Source organism: Phascolarctos cinereus, unplaced genomic scaffold, assembly GCF_003287225.1.
Source record: "Phascolarctos cinereus isolate Bilbo 61053 unplaced genomic scaffold, phaCin_HiC Scaffold_2;HRSCAF=192, whole genome shotgun sequence".
NCBI classification, from domain to species: domain Eukaryota; kingdom Metazoa; phylum Chordata; class Mammalia; order Diprotodontia; family Phascolarctidae; genus Phascolarctos; species Phascolarctos cinereus.
In genome coordinates this window covers 268,486,507-268,512,157 of record NW_027555625.1, presented here as the reverse complement: position 1 = coordinate 268,512,157, position 25,651 = coordinate 268,486,507, and the positions used below count along the sequence as shown (strand labels likewise).

Below are 25,651 nucleotides of genomic sequence, written 5' to 3'. Positions count from 1 at the left end.
TGCATAGAACCATTAGTGAATTATTTGTTACCAGATGTTTGGTCTACCAAAATGAATTAAACCAAATGGGTGAGGTGTGCTTCTTTTCAGGATGACTTTTTCAATAACTAGGGCTATTTTCAATACTTAGAAACAGCTTGGATGAATTTTGTAGCTGGAATCTGAGGTAGTAATTAGTCCAAGAGACATGGCTTCAAAAAAAGATCAATTTAATGTAAAGAGGTGATAGAATTGAGCTATTTTCCCCGCCTGCTGACATTGACTGTCTAGTTATATCAAGGGTGCAATCAATTGGTGAATCTTAGTGCTTTTAGTAATATCTTCCTGAGAATAATAATACTTTCACTACCTGCCTTGCAGAGAAGTTTTTGGGAAAAAATGAAGTTTAAAGTGCTTTGTAAATGTGAGTCTATATCTATTTCATGTTGTCAACAAGTAGACCTGAGTCATTTGTCGACAGGAGGTAAATTATATTTTTTAATTAGGATTTGTGAATAGCTACTATGATAAAGGTCAAGATGTACTCTTGATTCATAGCTTATTTGCTATCAATTGTAATCTGTATTCTTTGGAAACTAATTACCAAGAGTAAACAGTGAAAAAAACATTACATACTTTGTATACTCTAATCAGTTTTCTTTTCCAGAGCTGAAAGATGTAACTGAGCCAAAATCATGCCCCATATCTTATATATAAACCTATTCTTGTATTAACACCAGCTGTATATTCTGAAAGCATTTGTGAGTCTCAGTTACAAATGGGTTAAATTGTAGTGCAAGAAGGCTATTGAAAATGATCAGTAATCGACTTGAGAGCACAGAATAATGTTTTTATCTTACTATGTATCAAGGTACTATGATAGATTTTTAATAAATATTTGTTGGATTTAAGAGTAAAAAATTAAAATTAGCCTTTGGGCAAATTTTCAGGTATTAGAGAAAATATCAGCTTTGTAATTGACTGTGCAACAAGAAGAAATCCTGTGCCATATCCCTCCTTCCACTCCAGTCCCTCACCCTGCCTTTTTTTTTCCATTATGCCAAAGCTTGTAGTTTTAGAGTTCTGAGATAGTACTGTGTTGAAGTCTTGCACACAGAGATGAAAAGAGCCAGTCAAGAGATCATGGGGTTGGGGTGAAATGGGCAAATTCCTATAGAAGTGAAAAACAAAAGTAAATCAAACTGCTTCTGAAAGCTGTTTAATATGATCTGTTCAAGAAAGTAGGCTTGGAATAGGAATGGGTTGTGAGGACTTTTATCAGAATCAGTGAATCATTCCAGGCCTCGTGACTGTACTCTCTTGTCTGTGTATTATAGCAGCTTGTGGTAAGTTTTCTTTAAAAATAAACCCTGGGACCAATCTTTGTTGCAGAAGAGGTTTTCAAAGGAAAATTACTTAAAATGGAAGTGGGTAGATAAACTTGTGGCAGCATGCCAGAGAAATTTCTTTGGAAAGAGAATGTAGTCAAAGAGCCTTTTCTGGAACAAAAGGAAGTGAAAGGTGGGGAATGAGGTGTAGAGAAAGATTCTTTAAAAAAAAATTATGATCTTGAGAAATTACTACATCAAAAGATAATTTTAACATTTTATCATCCTATATAATTGTCACCTTCATTGGACCAAACCAACACTTGTCTTGTTTGGTAATAAATTCTTCCTTTATCCCTTGATCTGACAGGTAAACTTTTCTATGCTTGCCTAATTTGCTTATGGTATCTTCCTTTATTGTCTAAATCATGTACCCATTTTAGCCTTGTTTTGGTATATGGTTTGATAACCTTTGTCTTAAAACACATTTAAAGCATTGTATTAATGACTAGTCAGTTAGAATAAAGATATAAAGGAAGAGATCTGGGACAGGCAGGCAAGTTTTGCTTTTGAATTGGGCCTTTGAAGGATGGATAGAATTTCAACTGAGAGATAAGGAGTAAGAAAGGGTAGAGGAAGGAAGGACATTCTGGGCATTTTGTGGCCTCAGGGAAGTATAAAGAGAGGGAAGGTGGTATAATTTTGGAAAAGTAAACTAGAGCTAAGTTGTGAAGGGTTTGAAATGTCTATCCAAGAAATTTCAATTTTTTTGGTGGGCAGTGGGGAGCTATTGAAAATTTTTGAGTAGGAGAGTGTACAGAGATGTGGGATTTTTTTGAGATGCTTAATCAGGCCAGTTTTAGGATCACAGATGTAGAGATTTTGGACGGGACCTTACAGATCATATGGTCCAACCAGTTTGTTTTATGGATGAGTCTTGCCTACAGCCACATAAATGGTAAGTGGCAGAGCCAGAATTCTGTCCTAGGCCCTCTGACTCTAAATCCAGTACCTTTCTACTAATAGGAAGTTCTGGAGGAAAAAACAGATTAAGAGACCATTATAATGGTCCAGATGAAGAGATAATCAAACCTGAATAGGATGGTAATGGTGGAGAGGAAGAGGATAGACTTGAAAGATTTCAGAAGTTGAACACTGACCAGGATTAGGTAGTGGGAAGAAGAGAGTAGAAAAGATGACCCTGAGGTTTGGAGCAGAGGTAGCTGGGAGATTGTATCATTAACAAGAATAGGAAAGTTGGAGAGGAGCAGTTTTGGGGGAAATGGATATGACCAAAACCTTTGTCCCTTGAAAATCTATATGATTTCTGGTAATAGATCAAAGAACCGTCAAGCCATTCTGCCCCCGTTCCTCTCCTTGACTTGAGCAGTATAAATGGTGCAATCATCTATTGACACAGAAGATCCTTTATGATAAGCCAGTGTTGCTTAACCTACAAAAAATGTTGTATTATATACTATGGGCAAGTTTGGTAATGAGAGGAGGGGAGTATATAACCCAAATCAGCTGAGTTTTTATATAATAAGTGGCATTTGTATGGTACTTTAAAGTATGAAGAGCTCTTTATGTACAAATGTATCAAATTTATGTGTCAAATGAACTATAATTTGATCCTCACAGCAATCCTTGAGATAGATGTTGACCATTATTCCCATTTTATATTTGAGGAGAGTGAAGTAGAAAGAAATTCTGTGATTAGCAGATAAGAAGGAAGCAAGCATTTGTTAAATGCCTGCTGTGTACCAGGCACTGTGAGAAACACTTCACAACATTTGGTCTTCACAACAACTCTGAGAAGGGAGGTACTGTTATTGTGGTGGTTTGGTTTGGTTTGGTTTTTACAGTTTCATAGTTGAGGAAACTGAGGTTGACCCAGCTAGTAAATGTCGGAGGTCACATTCCAGCTTGGTTCTTCCAGACTCTAGGCCCAGTGCTGTCTTTGTTGTGCTAGATATCAATGTGAGGCGAGCCTTGAATCCACATCTTCCTTTCTTCAGGTCTAGTGCTTTGTTTTCCACAACACAGTCCCTCTTATAGAAGAATATCTGATTCATCCCCAGCCATATCACTCTTCCTCCCTGAGTTCTTTAGCGCTATAACTTCTACCACACTCTAGCACTTGGGTTTTTTGTTGTTGTTGTTGTTGTTGCTGCTGCTGTGTATTGGTTTTTTGTTTTGCTTTTTGGTGAGCAGTCAGGGTTAAGTGACTTGCCTAGGGTCACACAGCTAGTAAGTGTCATGTGTCTGAGTTCAGATTTGAACTCAGGTCCTCCTGACTCCAAGGCCGGAGCTCTACCTACTGTGCCATTTAGCTGCCCTGCTTATTGTTTTTCATGTGCATCCTTTTTTTCACTTTGACTAGATTATGAACTCATATAATGGTCAATGTTGATATCTTTGGTATCTCACCCAAGTATAGCAGAGATACCTATCTTAATAAATACTTCACAAAATTTAGGTAATCAGTATAGACTGTGAACTTACTATGTAAAGCACTGTATTAAATGCTCTAGGGATACAGAAGAAATAGAAGGGAGCTGTCCTAGCCTTCAAAAAGATTCTACTTGATTTATTAGTTCAAAATATAAAAGCCGGCATTGTGTAGTAGAAAGAATTTGGACTAGAGAGATCTGGATTATAGTGCTGGTTCTGCTACTAACATGCTTTGTGACTTTTGGGTGATTCACTTAAACTCTCTTTGCCTCAGTTTCCTCATCAATAAAATGGGTATAGAAAATTCTTCTTACCTACCTTTAATTTTTCACATAGATATTTAAAGCCTCGACAGGGACTTTATTTGGAATAATCCATTGTGGCTAAACCATAAACTATCTGCCAGGGATTTTTTTGGTCTGATATGAATTAGGTAAGTTGTTAATTGTATACGTTAAATAGAAGACTTTCTGAGTTCACCATCAAAGTGAGATAGTACATTTAAAATGAACTTGAAGGATGCAAATTTTGTGAATGTTTATATATCCATATTTTACCACCAAAGAGCAGTTAGGTAGTGGCCCAGGGATAGAGCTCTGTGCATGAAATCAGGAAGACTCATCTTCATGACTTTAAATCTGGCCTCAGACACTTATTTGCTGTGTGATCCTGGGCAAGTCCCTTAACGCTGTTTGCCTCAGGTTCCTCATCTGTAAAGTGATCTGGAGAAGGAAATGGCAAACTGCTTTAGTATCTTTGCCAAGAAAACCCCAAAATGGGGTCACAAGGAGTTATCTGACAGCTGAACAACTGAAAGAGCTGAACAGCAACAAAAATTCTGCCACCACCACCGTCTCCCCGATAAGAAGGATTTCTTTGTTTGTCCTATTACAGTGTTAAGAAAAAAATGTTTGAGGCTCATAAAAAGCTTTCTTGTCTCAGAAATGCCAATGAGTATGGTAGATCTGACTAATTAAGTGGGTAATTTTAAGTGTTATAGCATTTTATTGTCTCCACAAGAAGATCCTAACTGAATGCTTAATCTGCTTTTTTATAAGGTTGCTTGTGATTTGCTAAAGGATGTCATGCCAAATTACTTATTTCAGAAATTCCCTGGATAAGTCTTTATTCTTCATTTGTATAAGGAAAATAGATGGGAGAGCTTGCAAGAAAGCAAGCATGAAATTGGAGGAGACCAGTCTTCATTCGTGCAGTTAAGTAAATTTTGCTTTTATGCTGTTATAAGTCTTTTATTTGGGCCTAGACACAGACCTTTCTCTACAAAGAAATAGTGATCCTTCTTAAGTTAGCAGGTAAGAGTCTATCAATGGCAAGAACAACACAATGCTGGTTGAAAAGTATTGAATTCACCTATTAAACTGATTGTACTATATTTAACAATTTTGTTTCTAATAAGGCTTAACTTTGATTAAACTTATCAGCTTGTTTTTTTTAATGATTTAAGCAACAGAAATTCTTAGTAGGTCTCTTAACCAGATATAAAAGAAAAAAGTAGGGCAGCTAGGTAGCACAGTGGATAGATCACCAGCCCTTGAGTTAGGAAGACCTGAGTTCAAATATGGCCTCAGATGCTTACTAGCTGTGTGACCCTGGGCAAGTCACTTAACCCCAAGTACCTCTCCCCAAAAAAAGAGAGAGAAGAAAGTGCTCAGATCAGAGTTGGCCTGAATCTGAATTTTGGTTAGGTGGTTGTTGTTGTTATTAATCTCTTGAAGTTGTATTTGTTTCTGAAAATCTTGAGGGATCAAATGAGGTAATATTTATGACATGCTTAGCACAGTATCTAGCACATAGTAAGCACTTAAGGTTTATTTCCCTACCACTGGGGAATGATCTCAAGGGGCATTATGCTGGTGTGATAGGGTGTGATCCAGAGCAAACCTAATGTCTTCCTAATGAGTTTGTGTTTTTATAGAACTTTATCCTCTTTTCCTCATTGAGCTTAAGGGTCTATAGACTCTTCTCACTAATTCTCATTAGACTCCTGTGTCCTTCACTGAATATCCAAAAGAGATTTAAAGACCATCTAGTCTGATTTTTTCAATTTCCTGGTAAAGGAAATGTTAAATGGCCTGTCCAAGGACATATAGCTAGTGGGTGGTAGAACTGTAATTTTGGGGAGTCTTTTCTACTTTTCTTCAAGGCTTGATGGACTTGCAGTTAGAACCTTAAGAGCTGGAAGAAATGTTTTAATTCATCTAGTCCAGCCCTGATCCCCTACCCCCTTACAGAAATCTTTGTACAGCTTTCTGGACAGTCATTTGACCAAGCAGAGCTTCTATCCATTAGCCTAGTTTTGTTTTCAGTAATCACATAAAACAAGTTTCTTCTCTCCTCTCCTTGATAGCAATCTTTGACTGACTATCTAAAGGACTCTGTTATCTCCTCTTGGTTTTTTCCAGACTAAACATTCCCATTTAATTCAGTAGTTTTTCCTTGACATGATCTCCAGACCTGTTGCTATATTGGTGTCCTTCCCGGACACGTTGAAGTTTGTCATTGTCCCTCTGAAAATGCAACGTCAAATATACACCAAAAAGACCAAAGAAAGAGGGAAGGAACCCATATATACAAATATATTTATAGCCGCACTTGTAGCAAAGAACTAAAAACAGTGGTTTCCCATCAGTTAAGGAATAACTGAAAAAATTATGGTATATGAATGTAACATAATATTATTATGCCACAAAAAAAGGATCAGATTCAGAGAAACCTGGAAGTCTTGTGTTAAGTGATGCTGAGCAAAATGAACATGAGAACAATTTGTACAATGACTACATTATAATTTTTGGAAGACTTAAGAGCTCTAATTAATGCAGTAGTCAATCACAAGCTCATGCTGAAGCAGGCTTCCCACCTCTTGGCAGTAAGGTGATGGACAAAATGTGCAGAATGAGATGGACTTTTTTCAGACACAATCATTGTATGAATTTGTGTTGCTTAACTGTATAAGAGAGGGCTTTTAGGGAGAAAGGGACAAAGACTTGTTGGGGGAGTAGTGATAGCCATGCTAAAAAGAAATAAAAACACCAGTGAAACGTTTAAAATATGTAGAAGAGATCAAAAAATCTAGAAGAGAACAGACTAGCAAGGCAGCGTTGGTACTACTTTGTTAAATTTCATGTATACTCTAAAAAAGCCAGGCTATATGTGATAGAGCTTTATGGTTTTATATGTAATCTTTTTCTGTTTTCTGTTTGGAAATGTTTGTTGGTGTTTATCAAGTTCTTGATTTTAAAGAACATTTTCAAATATGTAAGGCCAAAAAGTGAACCCAAGACTCACATTTTATCCCAATTTGCAAAATTTGGGATAAATAAGAAATGAGAAATTTGATAGTGTATAATAAATACAGAGCAAGTACGTGGTGGAGCTGGGATTACCATTAAAACCTCTCTTACAGAGAGAGAGAGACAGGCAAATCTTTGGTGGGGGGTGGGGAGGGCGGTAGTGACGGGACTGGATGCTGAAATAAAGCTAAGGTCCTTGGAGATAAAATAAAGATAAAAATATCTTCAGCTCTGTGAAGCACTTTGTATAAAAAGAAATTAGGCAGATGATGTCACATTATATATCACTGTAGTTTACAAACTGCTTTCACATCTATTTATACTAAAATTGACATTTAAATAGCACTTAGTGTTTTCGAAGTGTTTTATGAACATTATCTCATTTGACCTCTCCAACCCTGAGATAGATGGAGTGAGTATTATTCCTATTTTATAAGTGAAGATTTAACTGTTAGTGAGCATAACTTTGAGAGCTAATAGCAGACTCTAGAGTAGAGCCCAGGGTTCCAGTCTCCTGATCTAGTACTCATTCAGTTATATCATATTGCCTTCTTACTTTTATGGAAATAGAAATATAACAAATATAGCAAATGTTCATGAAATTTATTTTGCTCATTTATAACATAGTAGCCTGTGCAAGCCTAATATTCCAGCCTTGAAATCTCACTGTAAAGCTTCCAGGAGTTCACAGTGATATTGGGCAAGAAACAGTGAGCAAGGTACCTGACTGGTGAATTATTATTCCTGTGTAAGAAGTCAGAAATACCCCATAATTCATTGCCTTTTTTAAAAAAAGAAGAATTAAAGACTTAAATATTCACTTTCCTTTCAAGTAATAAATGAACAGCAAAGGCAACATGAGCAAATTTCTTATCTTCATTCAGTTCTTGGCTTGGGTTTTGCAGGAAGCTTGGAAATGAGATGAGTCATTTGCTCATTTTCTACAGAGGGTGGATTGGGGAAACTAGAGATGGTGGCTGCTCCTGTTCTCTTTGCCTGCATTGGGAAGAAAGCAGATACCATTAGAGGCAGTTCAATAGACTAATGGAGTGACTTTCCTTCCTTCCTCTATCCCCTAAGCCTTCTTTGCTGTTGGAGCTTAATATGACATTTCTTACTGAAACAGGGGGAAAAAACCCTTTGTGCATAGTATGAGGAAATTGACAAAACTATTTAAATACTGGGGAAGCACAAAGCTAGTTTGCCAAGAATAAGAACAAGCTATTTGCTTAATTCTTGCCTGTGGGACTAAAACAAGTCCTGTGGGATGGGGCAGCTAGGTGGCGCAGTGGATAGAGCACCGGCCTTGAAATCAGGAGGACCTGAGTTCAAATCTGGCCTCAGACCAAACACTTGACACTCACTAGCTGTGTGACCCTGGGCAAATCACTTAACCCCAATTGCCGGAAAAAAAGAAACAAAACAAAAAAAGTCCTGTGGGATGGAGCCATCCACGGTGCTGGGCTCTATCAGCCACTATGACTTTGTCTCCTGAATGTGTGAAACACTAGGCTAGTCACTAAGTACATCATTATTGATATATCTTCAAAGTACTGGCAGATTTCTAGAACTGAAAAGGATCTTTATTTCAGCACTCTAGTTTTACTGAGAAAACTGAGTCCCAGAGAGGGGCATTAGTCTGCCCAATATCATACTGCTGATTTTGAGCATAGATTGTAAAAGAACTTGTAAATTTTTAAAAAAATAGTCTTTGTTGGATTGTTTAGTGATGAATTCCTTAACCTTGCTTAGATTTTTTGTCTTGTTTTGTTTTTGAGAACTCACATCTGGTATATTTTTTATAAGCTAGAATTTTTAAAAACCTAATCTGTGCACGGTAGGCTGCACATTTACTTTTAGAGGTATGTTTTATAGTTGTATTCAGGTAGTTAGGGTTAGATTTCATTCTGCTGTCTTTGGACAGAATTTACTTGACTATTCCTAATCAAAGTTAGTAGGATTTGGTAAGTTGATATCAAAAAACTTCGATAAATGTCCACAGAAGGCAGTCTTTGCTGCAGTTTTACACATTTGCCTTCCCCCCTACACTGGAGTACTTCCTCTATGTTAGAGCAGGCAGCTGGGGAATCACATTCAGTGATTGAGATGCTCTCAGTTTTAGTATGAGTTCCTCAAACCAATATTGAAAACTGAAAATGTTTAGTGTGTTATTAAGCCAGTAGTCTGCTTTGAAGAAGCCTCAGCAAGTAGATCTGATAGGGTAACAACTATGGAAAGGGTGAATATGGAGGCAGAGACATGAGTCCAGGCCCTGGTTAGAGTACTGCCTACCTGTGTGACTAGGCAAGTCACTGAACCTTTCTGAGCCTTTCACTTCATATATAAAATGACAGTGATACTCGCATTGCCCAGCTCTCACTGGGTGGTTCTTAAGAAAATGATTGGAAAACCTTAGACTGCTGTGGACGTTGAGTTGTTGTGACAGAAGCAGTTTAGGTTTTAAAAGAACTCTTTTGGTGCCTTTAGTTGAGAAAAATTTGGCTGACCCCATTGAATGCATAGCTGGACTGTTTCATGCTAACCTAATAAGCATATACTTTTTCCCCTGACAGCTCAAGCATGCCACATTTCTACCTCAGAGAATGCTTCCAGTGATAATGGCAGATCCTTAATTGAGCAGAGAAATTAGGATGTCTGCGTTCAGTTTCCTTAGAATTTGAACTTCCATGTTGCTTCAAATTTCTCTAAACATCCTACAGATTGTCATTTCTCTCAAATCTGGGTTGATTCTAAACGTTTTGTACCTCAGTGAGATTAGTTCTTTGCTGATAAGTATGGACTATTGAAGGAATTAATGATTCTTTGAGAAGTGTCCTTGCATTAACATGCCTTCTGTTCCAGCTACAGGAGTTCTTTACTGGAAGTTTTCTTCAGAGCTGGACTTCGCAGTTTCACTTCCTAAGACAGAAATATATGAGGGAGTTTCACCTTTTTCAACACTGAAGTTTTAGCATCATTGATTTCCTAGTTCCCTTTATGGTGAATGAAGCATGTGGCTGATGCCTCTTCATTTTTTCTCTAAGAAGACCAATGATATCAGGAGGGTGATGTCTTGACTTGCAAGTGAATTGGATTTAAGTGAGGCAGAGCTGTGCGATGTCATCAGCCTCACTCTCTCCTCCAGGTCTTCTGAGTCCAGTGGCAAGATATAGATCAGAACAACTGGAGATGTGGGCTGAATCACTTGGGCAGGAGTTGCTTTGCTCCTTGAAACTTTGTATATGTAGCTTTTGGCTGTTTGCAGTTGCCCACAGTCCTAGAGATCGAAATAGAAAATCTTGCTTCACTTCTGTGAATGCATATGCAACGAGGTACGCCTGCTAATGTGTATCTGTGAAGTTAATACTTATACTGTTTACCTCCATTTTATGGTATATCCTCAGTGATCTAGCAGATTACTTATTTGAAGAAGTTAAACACTTTATAAATGGCTCTTCAATTTCCTGTGGATATTTATGGTTCCCATTTACATAGTACTTTGTAACTCAGAAAATACTTTACTCAAAACAATCCTATGAGATTGTTATTGTAAATAGTGATAGCCTAATTTTACAGATGAAAGGAGAATAAGTGACTTTGTCAAGGCCACACAGTAAGTGTAGTGTCTCAAGGATAAAAAGTCTTTGGACTAGTTGCCAGTTGCTCTGCCCTCTTGCTTCCTCAGGTATTGCTAGCCTTGCCAACATTATAAGGTGTTTAAAGAAAATCACATAATTTATTTTTCCTATTTGTGTCAGGATTTATAGGTGATTTTTACTTTTTTCTTTAATAGATTAGGAATTGAATCCTATTTACCTGTTCTGCATCCCCCATATTTATTTTTCAGTTTAGCCATGTACCTTGAATTCCTTATCTGACCTTAGCTGTGTGGTCTTGAATAAGTCAGTTCTTGAGCCTCAATTTCCTACCTTCTTTACAGGGTTGTTACAAGGAAAATACTTTGTAAACTGTGTCTATGTGCTATAGAAATGGAAACAGTTATTAATTAATAACAAATCTTGGTAACTATTTCAGCTAGTTTATTTCCTGACTTTATGGTATTCACTATCAACCAAGAAGTGTTAATCTAGTGTTTACTGTGTATCTGACAGTATGACTGTATGTTAAGGTTTTGCAAATTACTGTAGTAAAGCAATGTTATGTACCTGTATATGCCTTTACTCTGGTCGAGATGTTTTTAATTGATAAGTGATGAAAACATTTAGTCTACTTGCCACTAAATTTGATATTTCTAGCAGTAGTGTAATGGGTACTGTAACATAAAAAAAATTAATAAAATCATGAGGCAAAGATAGAAGACAAAACATTTTGAAGTAAAAATATTCTAGGTGGATCTAAAGCGTAAAGAATGGAGCATCCTAAACACAAGCCATTCCCCAACTGATAAATGGTCAAAGGATATGAACAGACAATTCTCAGATGAAGAAATTAAAGCCATCTATAGTCATATGAAAAAATGCTCTAAATCATTATTGATTAGAGAAATGCAAATCAAAACAACTCTGAGGTACCACATCACACCTATCAGATTGGCCAACATGACAAAACAAGAAAATAATAAATATTGGAGAGGATGTGGGAAAATTGGAACACTAATACATTGTTGGTGGAGTTGTGAAATGATCCAACCATTTTGGATAACAATTTCGAACTATGCCCAAAGGACTACAAAAATGTGTATACCCTTTGATCCAGCAATAGCACTTCTAGGACTATATCCCAAAGAGATCAAACAAATGGGAAAAGGACCCACATGTACAAAAATATTCATAGCAGCTCTTTTTGTGGTGGCAAAGAATTGGAAATTGAGAGGATGCCCATCAATTGGGGAATGGCTGAGCAAGTTGTGGTATATGAATGTAATGGAATACTATTGTGTTGTAAGAAATGATGAACAGGCTGACTTCAGAAAAACCTGGAAAGACTTATATGTCTGATGCTGAGTGAAGTGAGCAGAACCAAGAGGACTTTGTACACAATAACAGCCACGTTATGCAGTGACTAAGATTGTTAAACTGAACCCTTTTCAGCATTACGAGGATCTAAGACATCTCCAGAGGCCTCGGGATGGAAAATGCTGTCCACATCCAAAGAAAGAACTATGGAAGTCGAATCGCTATCACTTATTTTTACCTTCTGTTGAGTTTTGTTTCATCTTTCTGATGGTTCCTCCTATTGGTTTTAATTTTTACTTACAACTTCACTAATGTGAAAATATGTTTAATAGGAATGTAAATGTAAAACCTATATCAGATTGTGCACCGTCTTGGGGGGGGGGAGGAAGGGGGAGAAAAATTTTCAACTCAAAAGCATATGGAAGTGATTGTTGATAAATCAAAATAAAATAATAAAATTTAAAAAAAAAGAATGGAGCATCCTATAACTTAACAAAATTGAGTTTCATATCCTGATCATAGAGACAATTCAAACGCTAGCAGCCTGTCAAAGTTTCACCAGACTTTACCACATCTTGAATTTTTAGACACTAGATTTTTTTTCTGCTACTATGTTGGAACTACCTAGTTTCCTGATAGTTTCTTCTAAGAATTAGATGAATATATTCCACATATCAAGTGAATATACTGAATATGATAACACCACTATCAACTTTTATCAATGAGAGATAAACATTAAGACATTTGGCTTGCTTTCCCATCCTTGTATTAGACAGCTAGGAAATGTGTATGAAAGCCATGATAAAATGGTCACTTTGACATCAAGAGATTTGTACTCCAAAAGAAGCTGACCGTTGCATTTATGTACCTGTGTATTAAGAAGCAGATGACCAAACATGAATCGCTTTTAGAGGAATGATTATGCTTCCAGTATTTAGAAAAAACTGTGTGAAATAGTGTGTGGGATGGATCTCTAGATATCTGGTAAATGTTACCAAAGAGATTCTACAACAAATACTTTGATAGATCCCGAGTCAAATTGTAGGGAGTTGAGTCTCTGCTAGTCATTCTGCTTGTTGATTCTTTGAGAACAGAACCTCATCTGGAGGTTGCAGGCACCACTTCCCTGCAGAATTGTTGGACTGCATGCAGGAAATCATCCGGCTGTGCACTCTTGTGATTGGAGGACTATAGCTGGTTTGAATAATGAACATGTTAGTGTCGGTAGAGGGGATTGGCCAGGCGCTGCTGCAGTGAGAATGCAGGCTGGATGCTCAGGTCTTCAGCTTGTCTGATCATTAGTTGATCTGGGGACAGCTGGTTAATTGGGAGCACTAAGTGGCTTCTATCACAGGGAGGGTTGTTTTCTTTGCCTTTTTTTTTTCAAATAAAGCTAAGTACTTTATCGTCTTTCGTCTGCAAGGGTAGGTTTTCATCTTCAGCCTTTTTATTTTTTTATTTTTTTTCCCCAACAGCCTGGTGAAGCATATTACAGTAAGCTACTTCTTAGGCCAGGCACGACAGCAGTAACAGCAAATTTGAAAAGGGAGGAAGCAGTTGCTGAAAGCATAGTTTCTTCAGCCTTGGAACTCCTAGGTCAAGTCTTTTCAAGCTGCTGTATAGCCTGTAACATTTGGTATTGTGGCCACATCCCTCCTTGAAAGTGAACAGTCACCAACTGCGGAGTTTTTCTTGACTGGGAGATTGGAGGGAGCAGTGATGCTGCAGATGCTCTGGCATTTTCTGTCTAGTTTTTTCCCTAGGGCTGTGTGCCAAGGCTCTACAGAGAGAAAAGATAATGAAGCCAAAGGCAAACAAGATTCTGCCCAGGGAGACCAGGTGTCAAACCTGTTGGGGAAACAGGACAGAGGGGCTGATTCCACGGAAAAGAGACCAACCATTTTACTAGTGGTTGGACCTGCAGAGCAGTTTCCTAAGGTAATGGCAATTCTGAGAGGCTTTCCTGAATAAGAGGAGGAACTAGGGGTCATTTCCCTGAGATAAATCATCTAAGAAGGTTTGAGGCTCTGTGTGTGTGTGTGTGTGTGTGTGTGTGTGTGTGTGTGTGTGTGTGTGTGTGTGTGTTGGAGGAGGTTTTCAGCAGAGGAGAACCAATTTGAGCTAGAATTAATTGAGAACTCTGTGTTCAGTAGGAAATTTTATAGCTCTTGTAAAAACTTCATTCTTCCAAGATGAACATATAGAGGTAAAGAAGTTGCTTTCAGTGGAAGCTTTACCTCAAGATATACCAATTCAGCCCTAAAAGCCATTTTAAAGTCCTATAAAAGTGTCAGTGTCCTAGCCCATCTGAGTGAGGTGGGGTAGCCTGAGCCAAAATGAAAAGAGATTGTACTATGAATGTTCAGTTTAAACTGGAGCTGAGGAGATCAGTCCTTAATTTTGTGTGTCATAAAGGTCAGACTCCCCTTGTCTTGGGTCTGCAAAAACTGTCCTCACCTTTAAAATCTAGGAGAAGAATAAAGGGATTAAAGGGGATGGAAGGGTTCTAGATACTGAGATTCTCAGTAGAAAACAGTCAAGACATTAAGATGACAAGTCTGTGCTGAGAGCTGATGATCTTTATAGAGTGGGGTACATCTGTACTTAAAAGCAGCTTAGTCATTTGTACGGTTAAGACTATTAAGTGGTTTGTAGGACTAGGTGTTAAAATTGATATGTGATAAAGCCTCCTACTTAAGATAGTGAAATCCATGATCATTTCTCTATTTGCTGAACTTTGATTTTGAAAAACAAATAAAATACTTCTTTAACCCAATACTAAATCAGGCTGAGAAGGAAAGGTGATTTTGCTCTGTTAGAAGTGAAGTCATATCCAACCTCTCACTGCTGTATCAGGGACTTTTGATGCAACAATTTTGCAAACAATCCTGTTGGTTCTGAGGCAGAATTCTACCTTCCTGTTTGAATTGTGGGTTAGGAAAATTTTATGGAGTTTATATGATAGTTTTGATCATATTCAAGCAATATGCATATTGATTATTGGAAGGGGTTAAGAACATAGCAGTTGTGTTATCTTTTGTGTAGTACTTTTATCTTCATGATAGCCTTAGATGTCTGGCTAGTTGGCTTTTTGAATTTACTGATTTTTCATTACTGATTAACTTCTGTTTCCTATACCCATAGTAGAACTTTTTGCATAGAACCAACTGTATTTCTGCAGAAAGGTCCCTGTAGTCTATGTAACTGGAATAGTCAGAAAAGAGCATGAGTCCCACACTTTTTGGAAGGGGGTGGGAGGGCATGGGGGTGTGGTTAGAGAGCTGAGGGATTTGCTGAACTAGAGGGTAGTGAATTTGGGTTCTGGAGAGGCAGGGCTGGATTTAACTTGTATTTTTAACCACCATATCCCAAAAGATAATTTAAAGGAAGTAGGAAAGTGGCACATTGGAGTTAAAGAGTCCTGCTAAAAGCAGAGAAATCTAGAATTGGATGCAAATAGAACTGCGGAAACTATTGCCTAAAATTTTCCCTTGTTGCCTGTTTATATTATGACTAAATCTGGAAGTAGTTTAAGGTAGGGTTGTATTTTATGTTTTTCTGCCTTCTGGGGTCAATCAGCCACCCTGAATTTTCCCAGGTATATACCCAGTTCTGGGTATGGTATATGGAACATGACTGTGTAAAAAAAAAAACCCTTCATTTCCAAGCCTCAGTTTCCTCATCTCTTTGTTGAGGGTATAGGAATAAATGATAATTTCTAAGGTGGCTCTAAATCTAGCTCTAAATTCTAGTTCTAAATCCCATAATTCTTTTTTTTAATTGATGAATTCTATTTCAACATAGTTAATACAAATATAAATATATATGTGTGTATATACACACACACACACACACACACATATACACACTCCCATGAACTAGTTAAAAAAAAACTACACAAAAGAGTGTTTGCAACAGATAGTTTATGCCACATATACTCTTGTCATTTATCTTTCCTTAAAGGAAAAGAAGGCTCTGTACTTTAATTTTAAGAAGATAGGACCAGCATCATCTATTGCTAAATCCCATGATACGATGAACACAGATTCTGTTTTACCTATAAACAAAGAGGCTGGTAACCTGAACTTTGCCTTTTTTTCTTACCAATGAAAAGAAGTCTCTAGAATGTTGAATGAACCTTTATAGAAAAGTTCACGTTAGTTTTTGGGGTTCAAAAACTTCCAGAGACATTACTGTGTTTTGCCTCTTTTGCCATTCCCTAATTCTCCCCACCCAAAAAGTGTTTAAATATATTTGATTTTGAATCTCTCTCATCCCTGGAAGCATTTGCCCCAGGAACTGTTTCAATTTTTCTCTATATCTTTGTCTTACAGTTAATTCTCAGTGGGGGAAAAGGCAGTTTTTCTGGAAACAGAGATGTTTTCTGTGGCTTTGGAGTGTTTAAATCCTGAGAGGCTGGCTCTCTTCTGAAAAGCTCGAAGAGTTCACTCATTGTGTGTCTAATTGCAAAGGGTAGGCTGGTGTCATTGGAAACGCAGCACTGTGCAGTCATGGTAACTCGTCATCAAATGATACTGCAGCTCTGCTGGCGAATGATGTGGGTTAGCCTTAAGGGTAGGTGGAGCTTGAACCAAGCCTATGGTTTGGCTCCTTAAGTAATTAGTACTTCCGGAATTAAACTGAGTCATTGCAAATGGGGGTGTGGGGAGGTGCTATTTGACCTTAACTCGAAAGCTACCTGTACCTGCCCTTTTTCTTACATGTGATATTCTGTCACGTGCTTCACTGGTATGTGAACAGGCAGTATAGCAAGTAGAAGCTATTGGTGATGTTGATTGGTCTGGGGGTGAGAAGACATCTGTGGGATAAATTACTGGTTTATAGGCCAAGGGAAATATGCAGAGAGCTCCAAGGGTATCTAGAGTTAGTATCATTGTTTGAGGAGCCTATTTTTTGATGGAATAAGAATCAGAGGAGACTGATAACAGCATAGTAAATTAAAGTAGAATATGGTAGGATAGAGAAGAATCAGAGATAAGATAATTGGGGAGGATTTATGGTTAGCTGGAATCTTGGCAAGATTTAATTCGGGTATGAATTGTCAATAGTGGAATATAAGTTCTATTTTTGTCTTCCTTTTTATCCTATTGGATATATCTAGAGAAGTTGCTACACATTTTTGAATCTTAATTTAAGTAAGTTTGACACTTCACTAAGACCCTTGTATTACACAACTAAAATGACCTCTCACAAAATGGCATTTTTAAAAAGGGGGTGTTTAGAAAGCTGGAACATGCTTTGTTGCTAAGGTTTCTGTAACTATCTTGCAGGCAGTTGACCAGTAAGGGGCCCCATTCTATTCTGAATTCTAAAATCCCTTGTTGGCAGTGCCTGGTCCTTGGCACCGTGACATGGTTTGTGTAATGGAAAGAGTATTGGATTGTATTATAGCCCTGAATCTGATGCCAACTAGCCCAGTGGCCTTAGGTAAGTCATTCCCCCTTTCTGGATTTCATTTTCCTCAACTGTAAAATAAAGGGGTTAGTCTAAACGGATTTCCAAGGCCCTTTACACTTCCAACGTTCTGTAGGTTTGGGTTTTTTTAGGACATTAGTTTATTTATATGAAAATTCCTTTCCAAAGTTTCTGAAAATGGAGTTCAGAATTAGCTGTGAAACTCAGCAGCATTCGTTGTGGAAACAAACACAATGGTTTGTTCAAAAGAACGCTATGGCATCCAAGCTGAACATTGAAGCTGTTGTATAATGGAACCCTTCCATAACAGGTCTTCATAGGAAAGTAGGATTTAGAGGTAGAAAGAACCTCGGGAGCCATTCAGACAACTCATTTTTAAAGGAAAGGAGACTTTGGGGACGAGATGAATGCCCCCCAGATTCCATTTTGACACCCTTTGTCCTATAATACATGTATTTTTAAAAAATAATACATTATATTGGTAATTGGAAAGATATAAGTTCTTTTTTAGAATTGAATTACTTATATTTATAAGTTTAATATGTAATCTTCATAATGCAAAGATACCAATTTTATTTCCAGAAGGTACAGATTAGGTATTCCAAAACATACATTTGTTTTGATATTTTTTTTCAGATGAATTTTCCAATTCTGTCAGAACAGAGTTGACTTTTATTTGCCAAAACTATTTGAAGCAAAAATTTCATTGGGAGGTGACCCAAACATCTTTACATAGATGTTTAAAATACTTTTTATTTTAGCAAATTTAAAGAATCCATTTAAAATTTTAACTCTTTAAAATTATAGTTATTGATTTCAATCCTTGCCATTATAAGAATTAGATTATATTAAAAAGCACTACAAATATGAACAGTTTCTCATTGATCTTCCTATTATGTGTAACTCAGTGGGATGAAGAGTACACACATCTGGCTAAAGGAGTGGCAGCATTTCCAGTTGATGACATCATCTCCAATTCATCCTGGGCCTTTCCTTTCAAGTACCCAGAACACTGAATCATTCAGATCTGCAGTCTTCACCCAAAAAAGGATGAACTATATAAATAACTTTCCCCCACACTGAATTATTTAAGATGTTCTGTGCTGCTAATACAGGCTTGGAGCCTAGAACTCTGTGTCATATTTTTAGGTCACAGCTGGCTTAGATGATTCTGGGGAGATAGCAAACTGGCACCCCCCATATCTCATCATCACAAAAACCATTTGTGTGTTTAAAGTGCTTGGGACCCCCAGGTAACTTTTTAAGGGTTGAGTTATTTGTGAACTCAGGTTGTGGGTTTCTAGGGGTAGTCCTGGAAGAAATTTGAAGTTCTGTAGGGACTGAAACTTAGTCCTTTGCAGGGTTTCTTTGGACCAGGAGCCTGCCTGAATTCTCCACGAATGAATGCTTAGGGTGACTGGGGCAGGGTAAGTCTCTAGCAACCCTCTAAGTGTTCTTTCTCTATTCTAAGCATGAGATATTCTACCATGAGACTAAAATATGTAATAATGTGAATTTTCTAAGATAAGTTCAGATTTTTTAGAATAAGTTCAAACTTTTCCTTAAATTCTACTTTTATGCAATGAATTAAATTCATTCAATTAATGATAAATGTCACCTAGCCTTCTCCATTAACTATACTGGGAACTGTTTATCAGAAGGAAAAAATCCACTGGCCTATGAAGCATAATGTGATGGTGGGTTTTTTGTAAGAACATTGTATTAAAAAAAAATAGGGGGCAGCTAGGTGGCACAGTAGATAAAGCACCAGCCCTGAAGTCAGGAGGACCTGACCAGCCTCAGACCAAACACTTGACTCTTACTAGCTGTGTGACCCTGGGCAAGTCACTTAATCCCATTTAACCCCAGTGATCTAGGTAGGCTGTTCATCTTGGGGACTAGGTAAAAAAAAGATTTACTTAAATAAAAGAGAATAGATCACATCAGTGCTTTGGATGAGAAAGAGTTAATACTGGGGAAGTAGGTGAAGAGTAAGAAACTGAAGCTGTTTGTTCATTTTGGGGACTTGGGACCTAGGGTTAACAAAGGTTTTCTTTAATAGATCACATCAGTGCTTTGGATGAGAAAGAGTTAATGCTGAGGAAGTAAGTGACGAAAAACTTAACCCTGTACAAATCTAGACGTTGAGCAATCTTTGGAAGGGTGCTCTTGTCATCAAGTTATCTTTCATTGGCTGCTTGGAAAGGATTTACTGTGGACTTTATCAATTAAGTAAAAGGGCAGGGTTTGAACAGCCAATGACAGCTGAGCAGAGATAGCTCGAGCGTGAGCTCACCAGACCGGCACCGGCATTTCCATTCTTCTCGCTGAAACTTCTCTTGGAGGATTGTTAAGCTGTTTGCTCCTTCAGTGGCTGAGCACCCAGGCTCATTATCAGAATGCTCTGCCTGTGCCTCTATGTGCCGCTGATTGGGGAGGCCCAAACTGAGTTTCAGTACTTTGAATCCAAGGGGCTTCCTGCAGAACTTAAATCCATCTTCAAACTTAGTGTCTTTATCCCTTCTCAGGAATTTTCTACCTACCGACAATGGAAGCAGGTGTGTATGCATCATCAATTTTGGAAGTGAAGGGCGGAAGTTAAGTGTTGGGAGAGGGGAATAACTTTTGAGGTGAGAAAGAAAAGGTAGATATAATACGAATGTAAGGGATACAGTTTGTTTAAATGAAAGAATGTATAAAATATGAGACTTTTTTTTTCAGTTGGGTTGAGCCAGCAGCCAGTTTCTGTTCTTTGTCATCAGAGTGACTAATTTCCACGTGACTTAACTAGGCAGGCAGGAATTTCGGGGAAACCAACCTTTCATATAAATTAATCCTAGAAAATAAATTATTGTGTTCCAAGTGATTTCCTTTAAATTGAGGAAGTTAGGAAGAGGTCTGGTAATAGCAACATAATTGCAAAAAATCTTGGTCTTTTATAATTATTTACAGGAACCAAAAGCCTGAAAGGTTAGTTTGAAGGCTTATTGTAAAATATTACTTTTTCTTTTTTTAAAAAGGTATTATTTATCTATTTTTAGCACTTTTTTCTTTTTAAATTTTGAGTTCTAAATTCTCTCCTTCCCTCCCTCTACCTCCCCCCCCACCAATAAGGCAAGTAATATGATATCAGTTATATTGTATAGCGTGTTAATGGTTTATATGATCCTGCTTATAGTTGATTTAACTTTTTGTTGAATCTTGCATCAAGGATGTTTTTCCTTACTTAGCACGTATAAGTTTTCTTTCTTCTCTAATATGTAATCTAGCCAGGGCAACTGATATGCTTGGTAGTTGGTTAAGTGAACTGCTAATATGTCATTAGGAACTTGTCTGTCAGTATCTTGAAGCAACAGTATTTATATGAAACAAATGCTTGTTTACTGAGTGAATGAGTGAGAGTAAACATTTGTTTGTTAACTCATCCTGTCCTGTCATACCTCATTGTGATAGATTTAGTTGAGCTAGATCCATTTGTAATGATTTAGTACAGGCGTCCTTCTGGAATAGGGAGGGGAGGGCCAGGTGTTATTTTTTCTCTAAAGATAAAGAAACCAAGCCACTCTCAAAAAAAGTGACTAAGTGGTGAAGCTTGCGGGAGCACCTTGGATGATTGCCTTTGCACCAAATGTTTGCCACCTGGATTTACTACCAGATTTTCTTGCTGAGATCCAAACATGAAATGCTTTCTACTCTGATGGAGGTGATAACAGAGAACTCCCATTCCCATAGTGTGCTTTATGGCTTATGAAGAAGTACTTTCCTCTCAACAAAGCCCAAAGTTTAGGTTGGATTTTTATCCTCGTATTACAGATGAGGAAACCGAGGCCCAGAGAAGTAAAATGACTATAGCTAAGAAATGGCAGAGCCTGGACTTGAAAGACTCAAATCCGTCAATTCTACACCTTAGGAAACTGGAAGTGTGCAGGTACTGCATCTCATTATTTAAAGCAGAGAAGCAGAGCTGTTTGGGAGCATTTTGAAATGAGCAATGAGGAATGGTCTGAATCACAATTGTCAACTTAAGGGAATAGCCTATTCTAGCACTGCATGGGAGGCCGTAGTCCAGGCAGTGAAAAGTTCTGTGGATGAGGTTTGCCACTACCCTTGACGGAATCTACATGCCATCAGGCCTCTGCTATAAATCCAGTGCGGTAACCCTAGATGCAGTGCGTCACTCTGGGCTGAGTGTATGATTGTCCTCGAGTATAGACGCGCAGATAACAGCTGAAGTATGTAATGGCATCTCTTTGCCATCCCAGCTCAGCTGCATTTATTTTTTTGGAAGAGTTTCTAGGAAGTGTCTTCATCAGCAGGAAGTCCTTTCTGCACCTTTAATTGTCTATGCGCTTGTTGAGCTTTAGATTGGCTGCCAGAGAGAAATTAAGAATTGACTGTTCTAGAATAGGTCAGCTAATAGGCTGACTAGCTTCAAACCTCAACTTTAAAAACCTAGTCCTGGTACTGATTTGCCAGTTAGTGTTGTTCCCACAACCATTTATCTGTCTGTCTGTCTGTCTATCTATCTATCTATCTATCTATCTATCTATCTATCTATCTATTTTAGTGATTCTTGGCTCCAAGAAGTATGTCTCAAGGCCAGAGCAGCAGTTCAGGAGGTGCCACAGATTCCTCTGTGATCATCCTTCCACATTGGAATCTCTGTGAAATGTTTAATGCAACTGCTGAGTACAGATAACTTAACTTCAGAGTAAGCCGAAGGCATTTGGAATTCCTTACTTAGCACGTATAAGTGTTCTTTCTCCTCTAATATATAATCTAGCCAGGGCAACTGATATGCTTAGTAATTGGTTAAGTGAACTGCTGATATATCATTAGGAATTTGTCTGACAGTATCTTCAAGCAGCAGCGTTTATAAGAAATGTTTGTATACTGAGTGAATGAATGAGAATAAACATTTGCTTGTTGCTCATCCTGTCCTGTCAAACCTCATTGTGATAGTTTTAGATGAGCTAGATCCATTTGTAACAATTTAGGACAGGTGTCCTTCTGGAATAGGGAGGGGAGGGCCAGGGGTTATTCTTTCTCTAAAGATAAAGAAACCAAGTCACTCTCAAAAAAAGGGAGTAAGTAGTGAAGCTTGCAGAAGCACTTGAAACATATGGCTATTGAAAAGTTCTCTGTAAAGCAATCTGAGGTTCTAACGTTTCAAAGGTTGTTATAGGCATCAATTAGATATTACCAAGTACGGTTCCCATGGAAGAGCATTAGGCTTTTAAATACCCAGTTGAGAGACCTGATATTATGCACATCATTCTTGCCTGAGATTAGGTACTGGCAGTACCATTCAACACATGCCCAGGAACACTCCCCTTGGCCTCCTAAGATTGGGCAGTGTTTCTGTCAAGCAAGAATTGCCAAGATCCAGCAGAATTTTTTATTCCTCAGTTTTGGGGGGGGTGAGGGGAAATTGGGAATGGGGAACCAGACTAGGTTCTTTTGGGGCTAATTCTGTTTCTAAGGTTGGCTTAAAGAGAGAAGCAAAGTTCCTTTCCCTTGAGACATTTAAATTTACTTAACTGTGTAATCTCAAGGTCCAAGTCTAAACCTCCCATTGCTCTGTGGACTTGTCTCTATGAGAGTTTCTTTCCTCCTAGGAGCTGTACTAGGGTCAGTATAAAAGTACATAGCCGTCAGGTAGCTAACTGGCTAATACTGGTTGTACAATAAATTGGCCTTCAGGTCACTTCAAAGAACCCTGTACTTTTCCTTGGTGCCGTGTCTTAAGTTTCTTTCCAATAGTCTGTTCTCTTTTTTCTTTGCCTGTGAGGAACACAGGCTACATTTAGACAGTGGATTTGGGAGAGGTTGACTTGAACTTGGTGGCTTATGTTTTTCATCTTAAGTATTAGCTTTGAGAAGCTAACAGAATTCCATAGACTGAATGAAGCAGTGCCTTGAAAAAGGAACAAACAGACTTCCCTGTGATGTCCGGGTAGCCCAAGTGCTCTACTTGGCACAGCATTTTGCACTGATGGGTATTGTATGGGGAGTGGGGGCACAGGAGGTGGGGGGTATGGAGGTATAGTCTACCTAAGGAACAAAACCATACTTTTTCTCCCTCTCTTCCCCCTCCTCAGAAAATTGTAAAAGCTGGAGATAAGGACCTGGATGGGCAGCTGGACTTTGAGGAATTTGTTCATTATCTTCAAGACCATGAGAAGAAACTGAGACTTGTCTTTAAGAGCTTGGACAAAAAGAATGATGGTAAGGCTTAGGTTCGTTATATTGGCCTAGTTAATAAATACAATTGCTGACCAGGTTGTTGGCACAATTTCCACCTGGTATGCTTCTCTGCCTGCCTACCCAGTTTGGTTTTCTGGACATATGTTCTTAGCTCGTTGGCTTTTATTATTGCAGGGCGCATCGATGCTCAGGAGATCATGCAGTCCCTGCGGGATCTGGGGGTCAAGATTTCTGAACAGCAGGCTGAAAAAATCCTTAAGAGGTAAGTAGTTAACCGGCCCCTGAATTCGGCTTACCACATGTGTGACAAAAAGAACAAAAGACTCATTCGGACATTAACCCTCCCTGTTGCTGTCCTCATGTGTTCTGACTGTAGTGCCTTTCCTACCACCCAGTCTCTGTTCATCTGCACTTTGACTTATCGTGATTGGAAAGAGTGAATAAATAAGCCTATCTTAGAAGCAATCGCCTTGTTTAGGCAAGGGTTATTGTTCATGGGACCGTAGAGTTAGAGCCAGAAGGGCCCTTCCTGGATACCTAACCCAACCCTCTCATTTTACACATGAGGAAACAGGCCCAGAGAGCTTAGGGGACTTGCCCATCCATAGTCACGTAGGTAATAATAACCCCAAGTCCTGCACTTTTTTCATTGTACTACACTGTTGGGAGAAATCCTCAATAACCTAGAGCAGGTGTAGGGAACCTGTTGCCTTAAGGCCCATGTGTCCTTCTAGGTCCTTAAGTGCGGCCTTTTGACTGAATCCACATTTTATATGTTCCCCACCCCTGACCTAGAGTGATCCTGCCTATTACTAGTGAATTGTTTGACCAGCACACAAAGGAGGGAAGACTAGTTGTGGAAGGAGATTGCTTGGTCACATGAGAGGTGGTTGACAATGTAGTGATAAGTAGTGTTTTGACACTATAAGAGGGAATGGTTTTAAATTGCAACAGAAAAGATTTAAGTTAAATTTCTTCCCAAAGAATTGGAATGTTAACTCTAGTCATGGTTAGGATTGTTATTGTTTTTTATTAGTAATGATAGAAATGTCCTTTCCTGAAGAGATTTATTAGTATAAGCCATGATTTTTCTGTCTTGGTTTGTTGCTGCCTTACCTGGAAGCAATTGGAACTAATCCTAATCAGCCCTATGACTTAATAGTTCTTTTGTTGCTAACCTCCTCCCATGAATCTGGGGCCTACAACAATTTTGAGAATATCTAGAGGCTCCTCCAAAAGTATCTGTGCTACATGGAGACTTTGGGGACAGCCTGTGTTGTTGCTGGTAAGCCAGAATCTATTAGCAGGTCATGGTTCCTGAGGTTGCTGCTTTGGAGGGGAGGCTATCGGGTTGTCCACGCTTTCTATATTGTTATCTATTACTGTATGCTTGCCTCACTAACATCAGCTAATGAGCACTTATTTGTATTGTTTTTTCCTCTCTCCTTTGCTCCTCCTACTCTTGTCTGTCAGAATACGAACGGGCCATTTCTGGGGCCCTGTCACTTAGTAAGTATTTGTGTCACCTTGGTGACTGCCTTCCCTACCTGTTCTGTATAAAATTCTTTCATTCAGTTCTCTTTCTGTAAGATTTGGGATATAGAGCCATAGGTCTTTTTAGGACATTTCTTTATGGTAATTGCTATCAGTATTTGGGTTTGCTGGGGGTGGTGTGTGTGTGTGTGTGTGTGTGTGTGTGTGTGTGTGTGTGTGTGTGAGAGAGAGAGAGAGAGAGAGAGAGAGAGAGAGAGAGAGAGAGAGATAACTAACAGATGTAGCTCGTTGACACGAAGACCTATTTCTTATTTGCTTTTTTTTTTGTCCTACAGCATGGATAAAAATGGAACTATGACAATTGACTGGAATGAATGGAGAGATTATCATCTTTTGCATCCAGTTGAAAATGTTCCTGAGATCATTCTGTACTGGAAGCATTCCACAGTATGGTCAATAACTCTCTTGGGTCTTGATCTTTATTTTTTCAGCTTAGTCTTAGCAATCCATAGTTTACCTGGTTACC

General features: G+C 38.3%; 1 protein-coding gene across 1 annotated transcript in view; it reads left to right on the top strand.

The window, feature by feature from the left end:
• The window catches only part of SLC25A25 (solute carrier family 25 member 25), a 32,690-nt gene that overhangs the window by 1,377 nt on the left and 5,662 nt on the right, over positions 1-25,651 (top strand). Inside the window, 4 exon segments of the mRNA XM_020965550.2 lie at positions 23,526-23,652; positions 23,806-23,893; positions 25,105-25,140; positions 25,461-25,572. Coding sequence (XP_020821209.1) covers positions 23,526-23,652; positions 23,806-23,893; positions 25,105-25,140; positions 25,461-25,572 — 363 coding nt within the window.